At 34.4% G+C, this 21,142-nt stretch overlaps 1 protein-coding gene across 2 annotated transcripts in view; it reads left to right on the top strand.

Annotated features, from left to right (window-relative positions):
• Epc1 (enhancer of polycomb homolog 1 (Drosophila)) overlaps positions 1 to 21,142 on the top strand; it is a 91,019-nt gene that overhangs the window by 66,884 nt on the left and 2,993 nt on the right. The window contains exons 3-14 of one of the 2 annotated variants that reach the window (XM_005387225.2): positions 5,160 to 5,305; positions 5,614 to 5,820; positions 6,241 to 6,389; positions 7,677 to 7,836; positions 9,935 to 10,111; positions 10,195 to 10,284; positions 10,366 to 10,514; positions 11,287 to 11,639; positions 19,142 to 19,260; positions 19,341 to 19,409; positions 20,172 to 20,313; positions 20,448 to 20,811. In XM_005387225.2, the coding sequence (XP_005387282.1) occupies positions 5,160 to 5,305; positions 5,614 to 5,820; positions 6,241 to 6,389; positions 7,677 to 7,836; positions 9,935 to 10,111; positions 10,195 to 10,284; positions 10,366 to 10,514; positions 11,287 to 11,639; positions 19,142 to 19,260; positions 19,341 to 19,409; positions 20,172 to 20,313; positions 20,448 to 20,811 (2,125 nt within the window). The remainder of the gene's footprint in view (positions 1 to 5,159; positions 5,306 to 5,613; positions 5,821 to 6,240; positions 6,390 to 7,676; positions 7,837 to 9,934; positions 10,112 to 10,194; positions 10,285 to 10,365; positions 10,515 to 11,286; positions 11,640 to 19,141; positions 19,261 to 19,340; positions 19,410 to 20,171; positions 20,314 to 20,447; positions 20,812 to 21,142) is intronic. The other variant, XM_013515434.1, reaches the window with a different exon arrangement.

Raw genomic sequence — 21,142 nt, 5'->3', positions numbered from 1 at the left:
TTTGGCTTTTTGAGACAGGGTCTCGCTATACAGTTCAGGCTGGCCTTGAGCCCAGGCTAGTATCAAACTTGCAATGATCCCCCTGCCTTAGCCTCCCAAATGCTGGGATTACAGGCATGCACCACCATGCCCGGCCCAATATATATACATATATTTTATACAGTGCTGAATGGAATTCTTGCTAAGATTTCGTAAAAGATGTTAGTAATATCTCTCATGCTTGTCTATCATGTCTGGTTTGACTATCATTAATGTAGTATTATAAAACAAGTATTCCCTTTTTCTGCAAGAAATTATGTAAAATTGATACTCTGTAAGGGTTGGTGTTGGCTTTTAATATAAAAAGTGAGGAAAGCCTAACGACAGTGCAAATTTTTTCAAAGATAAAATTGAATCTTGACTATTTTTATCCAGTAAGTTGCTTATGAAAGGTACATTGCCTTGAATTCTTTAGGAACTCTGTAGTTCCATGTATTTGCATGTAATTATTTAGGAACCATATATATTTATAGCATATATAATTCTTGAGGAATTTTATAAACACATGAATGAATGGAATGAATGAATGAACAAACTTGTTTATTTTGATTCCTATAATTTCTAACTTAAAATTCCAAATGTTACACAAATGTTTACTTGTAGTTTTTAAATTGATGATTAGTATTGACTGAAAAGCCATGATCAAATACATTTGAGAATTTGTTTATTAAATTCTCCTTCCCACCCCTGCAGTCATAATGCATACTACGTTTGTAGGCTCTGTTTGTGTTATGGTTTGTGTCTGGATGTCCCCCCAAAGCCTCATGCAATCATGCCAAAGACTTCTAGAGTTTATGATTGATTTATGGTCCAATATTGGAATTATGGATGTGAGTGCTACACCTGCCCTGGGTCAAGTAGTTTGCATATAGTAGAAGGGAGGGAAAGAGGCTTGCTTTCTCCTGCTCCTCCCTTTTTGCTCTTGCTGCTTTTGATATCTTCCCTGGCCATGAACTGATGCCCTCTGCCATGTGCCACTCTGCCTTGGAGCCAGCCAAGTATGGACTGAAACCTCTACAAACTGAGATAAATATTTTTTATCCTTTCCATCCTTAATTCTGGGTGTCAGGTGTTCTGTCTTGGCAATGAGAAAAAAGTAACCAAGACAGTTAGTCTTATATTAATTACTTAACTTTAATCCACCATCTCCAAAAACCTATTCATTAAATGTTACCTATTAAGATTTTAGCAAACATTACCTTGGGAAATTCTACCACCATTCCAGTCTTCACCTGGCTTAGGAAAGAAATCAAAATTTCTCCCAGACCTCTGCAGGAAAAATATCCATATTAAAGCCACTGTCCCCTTAGTTCCAGACTGTAGATACTTTCTGTTTTACAGAGTGCTATTATCTAGTGATCCAAACGATCTAAATGTTGTTTCTCTTTTGAATGATAATCTGTGAAGCTTCTAGATTATATGACTAGGTTTTTTTCTTCTTAGAATAAAACATTTCTGCCCAGAATAGTCAGGAACAGTTCTTTTCTTTCTCTCCAATCTTTGCACTTGGTTTCAAGGAAATTTTTCTAAAGGGCGGTCAAAGATGTATGTTTTTATATGCATATATGTGGATGGAGATAGGTAGGTAAGTAGGTAGATGGATGGATGGATGGATAGATGTATAGATAGATTAATAGAATTTTTTTTAGTTCTGTCTTCTGAAGGGTCAAAAAGGAAGTATATTTAGTAGCAGTAAATACACTTATGACCTGTTCTTTAATCTGTTCCCTACTAAATAAAACCAGAAAGTCTTGGAAAAGTCCAGAGCTGAGATGTAAGGTTAGGGGATGACGCTAGAAGGTCTCCTAATGCCAGATAGTAAATGCTTTAAAAAGAGATAGGGTCAGAGGAGTTACAAAGATACAGAGGTTTTTTTCTGGCTGGTTCTGGAACAGTTTGAGTAATTCGCTAAAAAAATAGAGCCCCTACAGACTCATAATGGCAGTAACATAGATAAATAGGGGGAAAGAGCCATCTCATGCTCAGCATAGAATGCCAAGAGCTGAGTGATACCGTGTAGAAAGAATATTAGCATTAAAAAACCATTTTTTCAATTATGATCAAGATGTAACCACACAAGAATCATCAGTTTGTGCTGTGTATATATTTTATAATCTTAGCTCTCCTTTCAGGATAAGGTCAGTCTAGGATCGGGATTACTTTTAGCAGTGGTCTTTTTAATACCCTTTAGTCTGCAGCATTTCTAATGCTTTTCCCTTTTTCAATATAGTAATTGACTAGTTGGGTCTAATTTTAATTGACAGAACTTGATCAGAAGAAGTGTCTTTCTGACTTGGTTTGGTTTGGTGGTGCAGGTGTTAGACTGTTTTCTGCTTTGAACTTACTTAGTAATAGGACTCAAAAGTCTGAAGCAAAACTCTTATTTCTGGGACTGTGATAAATATTGTTACATCTTTATCATCCCTCATGGAGCTGTCAGTTGAAAACCATAGGTTTATCTGATGTTAAATTATATTAAGGTCATTGGCAGAAGTTTTTTGGTCAGGTGAAATCCTAAAGTAGATTTTTACATGTTAGCATTGTTGCAGGGTTTTAATATTCTACATATGAACAAATATCCTGATATTTAAGATTTTAGATGTGTTTCTACAGACAGGATGAAACTTTCTGTAGAAACTAGAGGACCTTGTCAGACCCTTACTAACAGTTAGTAAGTTAGTGGGAAAGACACTGAGCTCCCTGATTCGTATGATAGGAATCTTCCTTTCCAGTCTTGATTCATTTCCCTCATAGGTTGGATGTGCTATGTATCATTGCTGATACAATGTATAATAGAAGTATGTTAAGTGTATTTTGATGGAAAAGTAAATAAAGGATAAAGTAACTTGATAACGTTGTTCAGTTTTTATGACTAGTCTTTGTGATTATGATTTGGCATATAATCTAAATAAATTTATAAAAACAAATTTCATAGTGGAGAATGCCATGTACTATGTAATTAAATTCCTAAAAGTATATAAAATAGAACCTTTACGAGGGAGAACATTGATTGTCCCTATTGGTTTGGCTTTCTGGATTATCTGTATCAGCTCTGTCTAGTAAAACTTCCTACAGTGATGGAAATATTCTGTAATCTGTGCTGTCTGGTATAGTATTAGCCATGTATATATATTTAGCACTTGAAATGTAGCTCATGTGACTGAGAGTGATTTTTTTTGTTTTGTTTTACTTTGGTGGCAGTGAGGATTGTACCCAGGCAGAGCCTTTGCAGTGATTACCTCTGCAGCCCTGTTGTACTTTTTGTTTTGAGACGCACGGTTTTGCTAGGTGGCTAAATTTGCTCAAGCTAGGCTGGAATTTGTAATCCTCCTGCCTCAGCTTCCCAGAGTGCTGAGATTATAGGCATGCACCACCACCACATTTAGCTGAGAAACTGAATTTTAAATTTTTATTTAATGCAGTTTAATTAGCCACACATCACAAGTTGTACTGCATGGACAACACAGATGTGGATTACTTTGGTTAGGATAAAAAACAATCAAGTGTCTTAACCTAGCAATTTTGATCCAGTTCATGATCTTCAAAAGCCTCTTCATGTAGCAGTGACATACAAAATGAAATCATGAAAAATCGTTGAAGAGCCTCTTGTTGCAAGTAATACAGGTAGAGATGCTAATGTCTAGAGATTTTTGTAGGGTCTGAATATCCATTTGTTTTAATTAGGAATGTTACGGAAATGCTACACGTCAAAATAGAAAGTAAAACAATGAAATAATACATTTAATTCTACAAACATTTATTGGATTCTTCCACTAGGGCAATTACTACATTAAGGTTGGCAGTTATTTTGCAGCCAGTTTCCTGTTACACCTTTACAGACTTCACTAATGAGTGACTCATTGGTTGGGTCTGTTTGTTTGTTTGTTTCCAGTTTTTCCCCACCTAAGTAACCGTGCATAACATTAGAATAATTTTAACTTGAGGACAGCAAGCAGAGGTGACAGAGAGGAAACATGTCACCCTTTATCCACTTGGAGATGCAGAGATAAATAAGACATAGGCCTCCCCTCAAGGATATCAGTCACATTTTAGGAGACATTCTTAACTAGTAGATTATGAAGTACATGCAGAAAATAATACAAAGGAAGGGAGTGATCCAGAAGAGTTCTATAACCTTTGTGCTACAAGCTTTTAGGTCTCATGTTTGAATGCCATGTTGTTTATGCAAAAGCTTTATTGTTTACATCCCAGTTTTTGTGGGGAGAGGGTTCATAGTTACTAAAAAAAAAAGGGAAAAACAAAAAGGGGAAAAGGTTGGGAACCATTTATTGGGTAAGGGACAGTTAAGAAAAATATTGCCGAGTATTACAAAGATTAAATAGGCATTTGCTGATTGGTTGGGCAGGTAAAAAATAGCTGATGTAAAGACCTGAAATCATGAAATAATATGCTGTGTGAAATATATGAAATTTGATGTTACTGGATCATAAAATACAACAGTAGGGAGATTAGGTATAAAAGAGCTTATACTATAAGCATTTACTTTAGTAGAAAGAATTAAGCCAAGGGAAAGTTAGGAGGCAAGTTCTGGTATCAAGCTACTTGATATTTTGCTTTTTATATCAGAATCAACATAGCTTAATTCGATAAATAATTGAATGGCATTAGAAAAAATAGAACAATGGCTTTTGACAGATCTAAGAAGTAAACTTCACATTTCCATTACCATAATAGTGATTCTCATGGGGAAAAAAATCTTGCCAGGAATCTGCTCACTAAGTGACAGCTATTATATAAAACTGCAATTGCTGATCCATGAGTTTTGAGCTACAAATATGGCACTTTGGCACATGCCTCAACCAATACACTTAATAATCTATTTGTGTTCTTAGTATTGTGCTTCTACTTCATTTGCCTTTAGGAGTGTGTGGAAGGGATCTTATCTATTGTCTTTTACTATTTTTATATTCAGGGTAAAAGTAATCTTTAAGTGTAGAAGACAGCTGTAACTTAGATTGTGACTGAAAACAAAAATTAAAAAAATCTTTATTTAGAAAGGTCTTGCTTTTATTCAGACACGTATGAGGTATTTCTTTTTTTTTTTTTTTTTAATCCGTGAATTCGCACAGTAAATGATTGCTTATGGTTTCTTCCGTCAGCTTTTAGTTTGGATGCTGAACAGCCTGATTATGATTTGGATTCTGAAGATGAAGTATTTGTGAATAAACTGAAAAAGAAAATGGACATCTGTCCATTGCAGTTTGAGGAAATGATTGATCGTCTGGAAAAAGGCAGTGGTCAGCAGGTACAATTTATGTATTAAGTGTGTCTGTATAAATATTTATATTTATGAAAACTAATATTGAGGGAGGCTAAGCAAGCAGGCTTTGGAGTTAAAAAGCATGGATTCACATCTTATTTCTACCTGTTGTTAACCTTCATAATCTTAAGTGTAGTATGTTTAAATGTCTCTGCCTCAGTTTTCCCAGATGTAAAATAGAAATGATAAACTTATTATGAAAACTAAATACTGTATGTAAATCTTCTAAGTTACTTGCATGTATACTGTATATGTTTGTTACTTGTTAAAATGACATAATATTTTACATTTAGCCAGTCAGTCTACAGGAAGCCAAATTGCTACTAAAAGAAGATGATGAATTAATTAGAGAAGTTTATGAATACTGGATTAAAAAGAGAAAAACCTGTCGAGGGCCATCTCTTATTCCATCAGTAAAACAAGAGAAGCGAGATGGTTCCAGCACAAATGATCCATACGTGGCTTTTAGAAGACGCACTGAAAAAATGCAGACTCGAAAAGTAAGTGAATTTGTGCATTTAAAATTTTTTTCTATTTTAAAATTTATTTACAGTCATTAATATCTTAATTCTTTGATTTGTTGATTGTTGTAAACAGCCTTTCTTTACACTTACAAGGAAAAATATATATATATTTTTTCTTCTGGTACCAGGAATCAAATTCATGACCTTGCGCTTGCCAGGCAGGCGCTGTGCCGTTGAGCTAAATCCCCAGCCCCTTCAAGGAAAAATATTAAAACAAGCTTACCTTAAAATTTGTTATGAAGCCAGTAACAGTATATTTCAGTGATAATCTACTTAAAAATCATATATGAAATTTGATTTCCTGGTGATTAATACTCCCTTCCAGTGTAACTCTGCTCATAGCACCACTACTTAGAAGTGCTTATTAGTACTAAATAAGCAACTTTATATCTGCAGAATCGCAAAAATGATGAAGCCTCATATGAAAAAATGCTTAAACTGCGTCGAGATCTAAGTCGGGCTGTTACTATTCTAGAGATGATAAAAAGAAGAGAAAAGAGTAAAAGGGAGTTATTGCATTTAACACTGGAGATTATGGAAAAGAGGTAAAGCATATTTTAATAGTATCGGTAATGTATATTGAGTTAATCTATTTCCTGAGCAGTTGTGATAATTACAGAAACATCTTTTAATAATTAGACTATTTAAGTGTGGGTGTGATATTATGCTTTATATAATATTATATGCATTCCTGTATTTATTTAAAAGTGATTGGGCTCACCAACAATAAAATGTGTCAAGCATTTCCATTTTCGTTTGTTCTTACTGGAGTTGCATGCAGGGCTGTGAAAGAACATTCATCAGTTCTAAAGCATAGTGTTTTATTCACTAGATATTAAATACCCTTCTCCCCATACTGGGGATTGAACCAGGACACTCTACCACTAAGCTCTATCCCCAGCCCTTGTTAATATTTTGGCAAAGTCTCACTAAGTTGCCCAGACTAGCCTTTAACTTGTGATCCTCCTGCTTCAGCCTCCAAAGTAGCAGGGGTTATAGCCATATGCCAACACATCCCGACAGTAGGTCTTTTAAATAGAAAAGTATAAAAGGGAGGAGGAAAGTCCCATACAGTCATTCAGTGATGTACACAAGAAAACTTCAAGGCTCACTGCCCTACCTATGTGAGTCTTGTCCACAAAGAAAATCACTATTAAGTGTTTTGTGACTTGTGTCAGAAAAAATTAGCTTTGTAATTCAGACAGTTCTAATCAGAAGAAAATTCTCTGCACCACCTTAGGCATTAATTCCAGCTTCACTAAGTTTGTCATTAAAACTGCAAAATCAAAATTTTGACTTTGGATTTTTTCTCCCACAGTCACTATGTACCAAGATACAGCTATATGCCAAAAAAAGTAGAAGGAAAAAAGGGGTTACTTAATCTTTAATTTTAATAGACATCAACAAATAATTATGGTTTAACTATAACCGTAAGTCTAATTGATGTCATAATTCTGTTCTGTTCAGTTATTGATGGTCATACATACAAGCATTTACAAAACTTTTCTTTCCCAAGCTTTATTTAGGTATAACTGACAGATTAAAACTGTACATTTTTGTGTAATGATCAAAGGCATGAGTTTACATTTATAAAATGAATAATGGGAGACAGACTCTATACTGGTATACTGCTTGATAATATAATGTTGGTAATGCTGATGTTTGACATTTGCTAAGGGAGTACATTTTAAATAATCTCACCACACACAGGTAACTGAGGTAATGTATGTTAGCTTGGTTGTGTGATGTCCTTTCACAGTATATATTTATCAAACATTACATTACATTCTTTGAATATATACAGTTTTAAACTTTCTTTTTAAAAATTGCAGGTATAATCTGGGTGACTACAGTGGAGAGATCATGTCTGAGGTCATGGCACAGAGACAGCCAATGAAACCTACTTACGCCGTCCCCATCATCCCTATTACCAATAGCAGTCAGTTTAAACATCAGGAAGTAATGGATGTGAAGGAGTTTAAAGTTAATAAGGTGATGAAAGTTTTTGTGACAATAGTATCTGATAATGGGGAGTATTTTATTATTAGAATGAGAGTTTAAAAATACATATAAAACTTACCATAAAATGTATAAAACTGTAATGATAGAAATTTTGGGGGTCGGAGTTTAGCTCAGAGGCACAGCGCCTGCCTGGCAAGCATGAGATCCTGAGTTTGATTCGTAGTACCACCCCTCAAAAAAGATATTGTTTATTTCCTTTTCTTATAAAGGGAAGATTTTGTTACTATGTGTGAGAATCTGTTAATAGTTGGAGGATTATGAACTGCTGAGCGAATTCAAACAAAATATGTAGGGGTTAGGGAGAAGGACTTGAAATCCTTCCTGGTAGTATGAATTTATCTTGTCCTTTGTGAACATATTAGTGTATAAATGGAATAAAAACATAAGGGATAATTTAGGTATCTGATTTTAATAGTTTATAATGTAGGTAGCGTTTTAGAAATGGAAGTATTTTGACAAATTCCTCTGTAACCAAATACTCCACAAATTGTGAAGAATAAAATTGGTGAAGGAAAATGAAATTAGTGAAGGGAAACAGGCAGTGAAGTGACAGCTTTCTGGAAAACGTTCATCTGGGGAACATCATTTCTTTTTTGTAGGAAATTTATTGTGAAACTTAAAACTCACTCTTACAGTTTAGTCTGGGGAGTGGGTGAGTCTGCCATCAATTTTGTTTCCTTCTCTAGATTGTTTAATAATCATGTTTCTACAGTTTTTTTTTACTGTGATCCTATAGAACTTCAAACTTGACTGTACAACTTGTCATGCCAATTAGAGTTACAACATCTGCAGCCTCAACTTTTTTCCTGTCCGAGACCATTTTATGACAAAACAGGGGCATTTTGATTTTAAAAATTACTAGGGAGGTTGATCAAGAAAAATAGTGTCTTTGATAATCTAGAAAGTTATGGTCATGCTCCAAAATGTTTAATGTTATGCAAATAAATATGTCATCCACAAACATTTAAATCTTATACTTAATCTAAATTTTGTTAAGTATTATCCCCTTGTGTGTACCCTGACTGTAGCTAGCTTTTGATTCAAGGCTGCCACGTTAATAAAATAGTAGAATTGTATAGATACCTATAGTTTAATAGTTAAATTTCTTTGATAAACTATGCCATAACATACCTTATAATTTAATAGTTAAACATAAATACTTAGTGTATTTAACATAAAATTTGGTGTATTTACACAACCATGATACAGTATTTGCCATGATCTTTTTCTTCCGAACAAATACAACTTCCAATTTTCCAAATACAACTTCCTCAATTTTCCTTTCCCATCGTGTGCATATCCAATTCATACTTCTAACCATTGCCATGCTCTGGTGTATGCTGTATTCTGTCAATTAAGTCATTCTTTGCTCTGTTTTATCCTGGAAATTTCCTCTAATAATTTCGTATTTTTATCCTCTGCAACTGCTCAAAATCTAACATTCCTGAAAACTAGCAGTCTTACTATTTATTTTAATAATCACTCAGCATTAGGATTTCATTTTTCAGTTTGTTAACAGCTATCTGTACTTTGCTTTCTGTGTGTGTCCAATTGTTTTTATTACTTTTCACATACTGATTTGTTACTGCTTTAGAGCAAGGACTAGACATTCCCTCTCCCCCTTGAATTTTTATAGAAAATTTAAAATTAGAGGAGCCACTGGTAAATACCAGTTGCAGTTACAGAATTTTAGAAGCTGGGGAACTTCCACTCTCCCCTTTGACTTCAGTTGAAACAAAATAGTTCATAGGACTGTGTATAGATTGTAGGACATACTTATGTTCTCGAGGCTAGTTTCTCTATAACCTTACAGTGTAAGGTGTCAGGCTTGAGTCTGAGTCTGTGTCGCTTGTTAATATAAGTGTCTTAATTATAGCAACAATCTTCTCTTCATTCATTCATTTGTTTATTTTGGTACCTGGAATCGAACTCAGGACCTTGCACTTGCCAAGGAGGTGCTGTGCCACTGAGCTGTATCCCCGGGCCTCTTCTTTTAAAATTACCCTCAGAACTTTAAGTTTGTAGAACATGGTTTCTGGTGTATAATTAATTCATGTCTTTGTTGCAGCAAGATAAAGCCGATATTATCCGACCGAAACGGAAATATGAAAAGAAGCCCAAAGTCTTACCATCGTCTGCTGCTGCTACTCCTCAACAGACGAGTCCTGCTGCACTGCCAGTCTTCAATGCTAAAGATTTAAATCAGTATGACTTTCCCAGCTCAGATGAAGAACCTCTCTCCCAGGTACATAGAAGAATGCCTTTATGAGTATAGAGGAGGAATACAGGAAGTCCCACATTTGACCTATTTCTTATATTTTATTAAAGGTTTTGTCTGGCTCTTCAGAAGCTGAGGAAGAAAATGATCCTGATGGTCCTTTTGCTTTCCGTAGGAAAGCGGGATGTCAGTACTATGCTGTAAGTTTCAGGCTTTCTTTGTACATTAAACTATTTGTCTTTAACTCCAAAATAAAATAATGCTTTTTGGGTTTTTTTAAGCCTCACTTAGACCAAACTGGCAACTGGCCTTGGACTAGTCCTAAAGATGGAGGATTAGGAGATGTGCGATATAGATACTGCTTAACTACTCTCACCGTACCCCAAAGGTGTATTGGATTTGCACGAAGACGGGTTGGGCGCGGTGGAAGGTAAGCTGTTTCTGTATTCCTACCATAGGGAAACAGATGGTAAAGTAATCAGATTTAAAGTTTAACCAGTATATTGGTTCTTCTTTTCTATTCTTGACTAATTTGCAACTTTGCTACTTGGTCCTTAAACAACCTTAATACACACAAAGTATAACTGATTACAAATATATTAAGGACCTATTAAGGTCCCAGGCAGATGAACTTTGTTTTTCTCCCAAGGTTGAAAACCTCACATAAATTACCAAGGGATATAATTCCTTAAAAATGCAATAGGTGAAGACAAATGTAAATCTTGTTAGCACAAATAGGTTAAACTACTCAAAAAGAGGTTGCCTTCTTGAGAGAAAGGATTAAGTACACCAACAGCTATCACATTAAACTTTTCAAAGACAGGGATCTATGCATGACCCAATCTTGACATCTCAGTTTGTCAAAATCTAATGGGTCTTCCTGTGCATGATAGAACTCCTTCATACTCTAAATGCCTTTATATGAGAAGTGTATATGGAGGGAAGAAAGCAATTGTAGAACACATTAAAAACAAAGTAAAAAAATCTTTGCTTGAAAAATAATTTGATTTAATAAAAAGAACCTTTATCAGAAATTGAAATTTTGGCCTAAAAGAGCCCAAAGCTAAAAGAATTGACTTCATAGTTCTTAAATACTCAGTATACTTTTATTCACCTTCAGGGGTTGGGAGAATAAAGGTTTATCTTTTTTGTTTAATCTTTAAATAGCTGTTTTAAATGAGTTTTTGTCTCATTTTTAATAGGATTTTACTGGACAGAGCTCATTCAGACTATGACAGTATATTTCGCCATCTGGATTGGGAAATGCTTTCCTCACCACAACATTCTCCAGTCAATCAGTTTGCCAATACCTCAGAAACAAATACCTCGGAAAGATCTTTCTCTAAAGACCTCAGTCAGATACTAGTCAATATCAAATCATGTAGATGGCGGCATTTTAGGCCTCGGACACCATCACTACATGACGGTGACAATGATGAACTGTCCAGTAGAAAATTATATCGGAGTATAAATCGAACAGGCACAGCACAACCCGGGACCCAGACATGCAGTACCTCTACACAAAGTAAAAGTAGCAGCGGTTCAACACACTTTGGTATGTTTGATTGTGATGCATATGTCTATAGAATTACTGGGTTTGTCCATATTTCTGAATATGTGGTCTGTTACATTGGTGGCTAATAGTACTATTTATTTGGACACTCTTCAATAATACAACTGCTGTGTGAGTTTGTGTATGTGTCTTTATTTAAATATACCCATATACAGAGGTGGTTTGTTACTATTTAATATGTGATGTTTGTTTCCTGTGTGCAGTTCCCTGAAAATTCATCAGTTACATTTTCAAACAATAAAAAAGAAAATGGACCCTACATTGTTAGTGTTTTATATAGAGACTAAGAAGTCAGTAAGTATGTATAACTTACATGCTGACACCATAATTCAGAATAATGTATAAGAGAATCTAAGTTTCCAGAGAGAAATAAAAGTTAAAGATTGTTTTAATATATCTGAAAACATTTTAGATAACAGCTAATTTATGTTTACGTTGTATGAAATATATGTAAAATAGGTCCTCTTTTTAAGCTTTCTGTTTTAATGTATAGTGTATATACTATTTGAGGTATGTAGATTATAGAAATTCACTGTTGAAGTGTGTTATTACAGATTTTTTTAAGGTAACAATTCCAGATTTTTTAAATACTCTTAAGAGTGTTCATTGTTTCTGTAGTCACCCGTTAAGGTTACAGGTAGACTGCCTTATAAATACGAAGTTTTGCTCTTAAAGGCCTACAGAAAATATTCCATAAACTAATTACTTTGGTGGTTACAAAAAAGCACTTCTGTGAAATAAAAGTCTGTTAGCATATGAATAAAATAATCACATTCCAGAAATTAACTCAAAGATAAGCAGTTTTTCTGAGGCCTAACAGATTATTAATAATTCCATTAATTTTAGTATGTCTTTATCATCAAAAGCCAAGTCAAAGTGAAGAATTTTTCAGTATGAAGACTTATATACTGTGTGAGGGTAAAGGCTTTTTTTGTTCGTTTGTTTTCTGGTACCGGGAATCAAATTCACGATGTTGCACTTGTCAGGCAGGTGCTGTGCCGCTGAGCTAAATCCCCAGCCCCAGAGTTTTTAAAAGTATATAAACTTGAAATAGTTTTCTCTTGATAATTAAGCTCTTAAAGCTGTCTATAACTGTTTAAGACTTCTTGGAAAAATAGCCATGTTCCATCAGTCCGCATCCCCTCTCTCCCCAGGACAGAGAAATTGAAGTGTATGACTATCCTAAGGGTTTTATTAACGGTCTTTTTTTTAATGTAAATTATTTTTGTTATACTATCTAAGCAGGTATTCAATATCAGTTGTAAAACTTCCTTGATTTGTTTACAAAGAATATTAAAAGGTAACCATTACCAAAAGTTAGCTGAAAGAACATCTTTAGTATCCTTGTAAGTTTTCTTCTTAATCATTTCCTTTCTTCTGTATACATTTTCTTTTAAATATGGGCTTACTAGCTTTTTTCTCTTGCACTTAGTTCTTAATTTTCTCTTAAATATTGCTAGATTTTCCTATATAATTTGTAAATAGACACTTAGGGTGACACTACTCTTTCATATCTGTGAGCATCCCAGACACTAAAGCTTTTCTCTTCATGTTGTGCAAATTGCAGTGTAATCATATCATAGGAGTATTTAACTTAAGTGAATTTAATTATCGGTCACTGGAGGAAAAGAAAATTTTAGCTGTTCACATATTGCACTGGATTATAAATTCGTTTCTCCTGAAAGCATGTGTTCTCTAGAATGAGCCTAGAATGGGAGCAGTTGAATTTCTTTGCTGTATTCTTACAGGGCCCCTTGTCTGCTTTGTTACTTCATTCATACATTAAGCATCTCACAGCTCTTATTATGAAATTGTAGTATAAATTGTTTTTCCATGTAACAAGTCTCCCAGATACAAGCCAAACTTCTTCATCTAGTGCTTAAATATTTGGGTGATATCAAATAACAATTTTAATACCGAAGAAGTCCTGATTAAGTGTGATGCCAAAGTCAACATTGACTGCATTGTGTTTACTGAAAAACCAGGGTTTCCATCAGGGCTCTCTCTGCAGAGGAGTATTAACACTTAATTTTGAGTATACTGATTTAACCAGCATATTAGATAAAAGCCACTTGATCTGTTCTTCTGCTGCTTAAGCCAAGTATGTGGGTTATCATGAAGCCATTTTTTGGTTATTCAATTGTTGTAAGAATTGCCCAAGAATTTATATTTAAAAGTAACCTATCCATGCTCTCTGGGCTGACTCCCTTTTCTAAAACATGTGTGAGGTGTTACTCTCATTTTAAAAATAGGAAATTCTAACTGAAAATACCAGGAGTCTGCTTGAATTAACATGAATTTTAACACAATTTTTATAGCCTCTGTTTTGAGTGCTTAGAATCATTTTTGCTTGCTTCTCAGTTTGGCCCTTGTGCAAAGTTGTGTAACCAGAAATGTGTCCTGAGAAGTCATATGTAGGTAGCCTTCCTCAGCAGGTGTTGGTTACCAAACTTGCTCCAGTGCAGTAGAGAGCAGTGTTGAGGGTCTGGGAAAGACCTGCTGAATGCATATTTAGAATGTCAAGGGCTAGATTTTCATACTAAAAGATAAACTTTATTTTTAATGATCATTAGTTAATATGTGATTTGAAGTTTCCAAATGCAGTTTTTTCATTTTTAAAATCCATATCAACACTTTTGAAACTTTAGCATTTGTTCAGTGGCTTAATATTTATTTCTGTATATTTGACTTGGGGGATATCAAATAACAGCATTAATACCTTTTTCATCATTAGAAAGGACTCTTACATAATAGTCCTTGTTATAATTCAGAAAGACTGAAAAAAGAAAATGATGTTTTTAAACCACAATGATACATTCGGGATTTGAATTTTAGTTCCAAAGGAAATTTTATAAACATTCTAGGTCATTTTTCTAAGTTCATATATATGTGCTAAAGATACAATTTATTATCATAAGTGAATAGGACATCTGTGGCTAGGAATATGTATTCTAAGTTTCTATATATAACTTAAAATACAGTTTAGTTTGTAACTAAATTTTATTCCTGCTGTGGAAAATGAAATTAAATTTGAGCACTGAACATTTTAATAGTTAATATTGTAAATGTGCAGGACTCTAATCTTTATTTAAATATTTAAAAATTGAGAAATTTTCAGTGTAGAAAGTGGATTTATTGTATAGCATCTGTGGGAGTCTGGAGCAGCATCTGTAGTAACATGTACTAGTACTTCTGCAGTTGCACAGTGATATGCAAAAGTAACCACGCTCAGACTGTTTGAATACAAATAATCTCATACTCAAATCACCCATGGCCAGAAGAGTGACAACAAATTTTGGTTTTCAAATTGGATTTCTAGGTGACTCATAAAGGCTCATGAACCCTGTCAGTTCAAGCTCACTAATTAGGAACTGCGTGGACTCATCTTTAAATTTTGTATTTATTTAAAGTTACCTTCTTTCTACATTAATGCTCTAACTGTGAACTAAAAAGAACGCAAAGAAATTTCTACTTTGAGGTATCTTTTAAAACAGGTTTTTGGGTTTGTTCTTTTTTCCTTTTGTTTTATGGTTCTGGGGGTTGAACCCAGAGCCTCTGTATCACTAGACTCACCTCAGGTTGTTTTCATTTTTATTACTTTTACACAAAGTCTGACTAAGTTGCCCAGGCTGGCCTTGAATTTAGAACCCTACCGCTTCAGCCTCTTTTGAGTACCCCGCATTATAAGTGTGCAAAACACACTGATGTTACTCTTAACCAAGTATACTTTTTAATACTCTAGATTGCATCTTCCCTAGCTGAATCTTGAAACTATTTCTCTAAGCACCTGTCCCTCCGACCCTACTCCTTTGAGGATTTCAGCAAATCTGCTCCAACTACAGGGTCAGGTTACTCTACAGATTTCTACCCTAGAGAACTGGTTAGTTAGAGCTGCAGAAACAAAGGTAATTTCTGGCTTCTGCCTAAATATTTCTGATGAGGGAAAATTAAAATCAGGTTACTCTAAATTTGGGGATATTGGTTAGAAAGTTTTCTATATATTATTCAACTTTTTAAAAGCTACCTCTTGAAATATAAACTTTCAGGTTTGTATTTTACCTGAGGAAGCATACTAAGTATGTTCTCTTTCCAATGTTGTATTATCTTTCAGATATTAAAAGCCCTGTCATGCTTCCTTCCCTGGCCCTGGTTCCCATTGAACATTCTCAGGTTTTAATCAGCCGCACTTGACTCTTACCCGCTGCATAGATTCTTGTTTGTCAGGTGCTCTGTGTGTGAGGATTTTGAAAGGATTTGACTCATAATGTTGGTAATAAAACTGACTTTCTAATAAATTTAAAGCATATTACATGTAAAACAGAATTTTTGTCCTTTTAAATTTTAAAAATACAGTATCATTGATTTTTTTTTTTCACCCCTTCTATTACTGAATATCTGTGACTTCTTAGGGAAGTTTCTTGATCTCTACTATCAGATGGTAGAGTTGTAGGGAAAAATCACTAAGGATCCCTCCTGAGCTCAGTTTGTTTGTTTAATTCTGAGTAATGGTTCTATTCTAGATTGGTCCTATGTCTGTAATAACGTCTTTCCCATCTTTATGTGAATTACAAATTTGACTGTCCTATTACAAATTTGACTATCCTATGTTTGGAGGTAGATTTTAACAAAAACTTTGTGTCTTGATATCTAGGACCATTCATAGAAATTTAGAGAGGTGTGGTCATTTTTGTCTTCTACTTAGTGTGTGATTGTACTTTTCAATTACAATGGTATAATGACCTTGAGTCTTCACTGTTCTCTATATAAATAATAGTACAAAACTCAGTCCAGATTGTATTTGCCCAGTTACTATCTAGTCCAAGCTTTCCTACTCATCCACACTTCCTTCTTTTGGATTGGAATCTAATACTTGAGGAATTTTTTAAATTTAGTACCTCATACCTGAAAAAGACCTTAATGATCACGTGATTTAATCCGTCACATTTAAATAAAGATACCAAGCTACAAAAAGTTAAATAACTTGCTCAGGAATACTCAGCTGTTTATGATAGAGCTGAGACTACAATGTCAAGGCTTCTTGGCCCCTAATGTATGGTTTTTATTACATTCACCCCCATTTGATGTGTTGCTCTTACTCCTGTATATCGGTGGTGGCAAACCTATGGCATGTTAGTCACAGCAGGCTCTGTTTTTGAAAGTTCTAAAAGCTTCGCCATCACTGTTCTACAACATTTACCAAAAATATTCAGTTAAATTTTCGTACTAAAAATTGCTTAATATATAGCAATATTAAGAAATAGACTAAACTGAACATAGTGATATAAATGTTGAATAGTGACTTAAGTGTTGATTGAACTTTTATTTCTAAATTTGAATTAGGAGGAAGTTAACAATTATTAAAAAATGAAATTGACCAGACTGAATCAGAGATTCATACTAGGATGTTAAATACAGCAAACATATTTGGAACCTTATTCAAAATTGATACCCACTAATAATCACTAAATTTTTTTTTTTTTTTTTTTTTTTTTGGTTTTTCTCCGGTACCGGGAACCGAACTCACGACCTTGTGCTGTCCAGGCAGGCGCTTTTGCCGCTGAGCTAAATTCCCAGCCCCTAACTAAATTTTTAATTAAAACAGCACCAAAATTCTACAAAAGTAGAATAAAAGTATTTTTATTTGTATGGAGTTTTATATGTTAGTCTTCAGTGAATGCTAAATTATTGATAAGTAGTTATTATTAAATATCTTATCACCTGAATTTCTAAAAATGTTCCCACTTTTTAAAAAATGTACTGAGCCTTCTCTACTCTAAGTCCAGGCTGTGGTGGCACACTCAAACTTGAGAAGTTAAAAGTATTAATCTCAAAAACATTATCAGTTAAACTAATAAATCAAGGACCTTAAGGTTCAAATAATTGTTCATTTTTTTACCCATAAGGAAAATACTAGGCTAATTTTGAATATCCTCACAGGAAAATGTTCATTTTTGTAAATTTTCTTTTAAGTTTTGACCCAACACGTTTCTGTTACATGGAAATGGCTGTGTGAACAAAACACTTTTATATCAGTATTTAATACCATCCTAATATCTTCCCTGTACATTTCAGGTCTCTGGATTACAAACATAGTAAGAAAGGGAACTCATCAAAAGACAGATGTCAGTTAAACAGATTTGCAATGCACACACATTATAAGAAAATCATTAGTAAATTTTTCTAATAAATTATTTTTTTGCTCTTACAACTCAAGAATTTAGTTCGGCTCAAGTATAAGGTTTGTGAGGCACTAATAATGTAACCTTTCTTAAATATTTCACAATTTTCTGATTCAAAAATAGTGGAATTTGTTACCTAAATATTTCCTAGTTGTACCAGGCAGAAACAATAATAGGAGATAGTTAAAAGTCAAAATTATAAAACTTGAGGAAGTATTTTAACTAAAAATTATCAGTAGTTAAGCAACAAGTGAAGTGATAATATTTTGAAAACAGCAAACTTTAGATTGAGGAAATTTGCATGATTTATAGATTCCCTGGTACTCAGGGATGCATGATAACCTTTTTGTTTTAAAATAATTCTAACTCAGACATCACAGGCTTCTTAAAGAAGCCTTTAAAGTCAGATGTATTGTGATTGTATGTGCTATTTTTTTTCTTTTTTTAAATTGGCAAAAAAGAGGAAAAGAAAAAGGTTTCCTTTTTAAAAACTGCACACACTTTTTTGGGGGTAATAAATGAACATTTTTTTGTTTGTTTTTTTTAGAACTGAGCTCTCCATAGACAAACATAAGTAGCATAACACAGTGTCTTTCCTCAGACATCATTCTGTACAGTAAATCAACATAAACAACTCCGTTCTTATTGACTGGATTTTTTCCAGGTGGGTTAATTGGGTGGGGAAAATTAATTGACCTTAACGTTGGAGCCTCTTTTCTTCCTGTTAAACTTATAAAGGATGAGTTCTTTAAAAAGAAAAAAAGGTAATAAACCAACAATCTTATCTCTCATACAGAGGAAATCTTTGTAATGACTAAAAGTAGAAAATACATAGTAGTATTTGTACACAGAGCTATTAGGAATCATCTGAATGCATTGGGAAGATAAAATGGATAAAATGACACCAAGTGGTAATTATCAGATTTCTTCTCAAACTCAGTGAAAAATTGAATTCCAAATCTATGGATTAAAAAAGCTGATAACTTTTTCTACACGGTCTAGCACAAAAGTCACGGCTTTACGAAAATAATGGTGTTGAAATTTGGGAAGTGAGCAGTTCTCTTTCCTATTTTAATTTAGGGAGCTTGATTTTCATTTTCTTTAAATTGAAGATACTTTGGTTAAATGGGGTAGCAAAAGTGCTGAAATTTTCACTTGGATGTGATCTTTAGCAGGATCAGGAGCCTTTCTCAAATGCTTTAATTTTGCACACTTTTTAAATGTGGGATTTGTTTTAGTATTGTAAGATGTATGCTGATGTCTGTACTTTTTTATTTAAAAAGTGTCTCCTTGTTTTATGTTCAGCATTTACAGCCGAACAATACCAGCAGCATCAACAGCAACTGGCACTAATGCAGAAACAGCAGCTTGCACAAATACAGCAACAGCAGGCAAATAGTAATTCCTCCACCAACACTTCACAGGTGAGGGATTTGTCTGTCTTATGATTATCCCTCATTGTTTCCCACCAGAGTTCATCTCTAATTACCAACTGTTGTCATAGAACCTTGCATCTAACCAGCAGAAAAGTGGCTTTCGCCTGAATATACAGGGTTTAGAAAGAACATTACAGGTGAGTATGGAAGCTGTTGTCCCTGCTCCCTAATTTAAAACAATATAAAAAGCATAATTGAATGAAATGAAGATGTTGTCTTCCAAAGTCTGACCTATAGTCTGTTAATGTACCTCTTTAATGTGTAATTCCCTGCAGTTCATTATCCTTAGGCATTTTAATGATTATAATTTCACAGAAATTATACTAGAATAACCTGTTATCCTTGAAAGAGATCACTCTTCAACCTAAAGGATGGTAAATATTTACCATTTAGATGCATTTAGGGCTTAAAAGCTAAGATTGGAGTCTCCAAAGTTCTTGCCAGGAAAGTGATCTAGGATAAATTGTCATATTCCATTTCTTCAGGCAAGGTGTAGTTATCTCATTATCCCAAAGGTGCCTTTGGACTTGGGGGTACGTGTAGGTTAGGTGAACATTTAAATATTCTTTTATTCATTGCATGTATTTGCAAATCACTGAAATGTTTTTGCTAGCATATTTCACAATTTTTGTTGGACATTTGCACTCTCCACAGTATAAAAGCTTATTTTGGTAACTCGTGTGTACATGTTCTGTATTATCACATGTGGAAGTCAAAATTCATAACCATTGAGTTAGACAATTCTCTTCCCTGCATGACTGTGACTATGGAAAGAGATGAAGAGATTTCAGTGGTTTGCCATTTTCATTTATACCCGAGCTGACTTCTGGCTAGCCTGTATAGCATGTGTTCACTTGAGAGTAAGTTGTACTAGTTAGATTTCCTTATTTCCGTTTTAGGGTTTTGTTTCTAAGACTTTGGATTCTGCTAGTGCTCAGTTTGCTGCTTCTGCTTTGATGACATCGGAACAACTGATGGGATTCAAGATGAAGGATGATGTGGTGCTTGGAATTGGGGTGAATGGCGTCCTTCCAGCCTCAGGTAAGCATAAAGACATTTAAATTGCTTTGATTATATTTCTGTATAGTGAGATTATATACTATAAACATGTATTTTTATAAATATAAGCTGCAGAGTTGCACATTGATTAGAGGCTTCCTTCTTTTTCTCCCCAGGAGTATACAAGGGCTTACACCTCAGTAGTACAACGCCAACAGCACTTGTACATACAAGTCCATCAGCAGCAGGTTCAACTTTGTTACAGCCTTCAAATATTACACAGACTTCAAGTTCCCACAGTGCGCTGAGTCATCAAGTAACTGCTGCCAATTCTGGGACAACTCAGGTTCTGTTTGGGAACAACATTCGATTAACTGTACCTTCATCAGTTGCCACTGTAAACTCTGTTGCCCCAGTGAATGCACGACATATACCTAGGACTTTAAGTGCTGTTCCATCATCTGCCTTAAAGCTGGCTGCCGCAGCAAACTGTCAAGTTTCCAAGGTCCCATCTTCATCCTCAGTAGATTCAGTTCCAAGGTGAGTGGTTACCTTAAGCTTAAAATGTTGGAAAAATTATGATAAATAACTTAAACCCAGCATTGATCTATAGTTCTCTGCTTTTTTTTTTTTTTTTACTTTATTTTATTTTTTCCTTCCCAGTGCCAAGGATCAAACCTATGACCTTGCTTCTACTAAGCAAAGTTCTGTGCTGCTGAACAACAGCTCCAGCCCTTTCTACTTTTTGAGACAGGGTCTCCACTAAGTTGCCCAGGCTGGCCTTGAACTTGTACCTGCTTTAACCTCCCAGATAGCTGGGATTACAGGCGTATGCCACTGAGCCCAGCTTCCCTTTATTATTAAAAATATA

This window comes from Chinchilla lanigera, unplaced genomic scaffold (assembly GCF_000276665.1).
Source record: "Chinchilla lanigera isolate Chin_1 unplaced genomic scaffold, ChiLan1.0 scaffold00028, whole genome shotgun sequence".
Classification (NCBI taxonomy): Eukaryota; Metazoa; Chordata; class Mammalia; order Rodentia; family Chinchillidae; genus Chinchilla; species Chinchilla lanigera.
The sequence above is the reverse complement of the archived record's forward strand: the minus strand, read 5'-3'. Positions and strand labels throughout refer to the sequence as shown.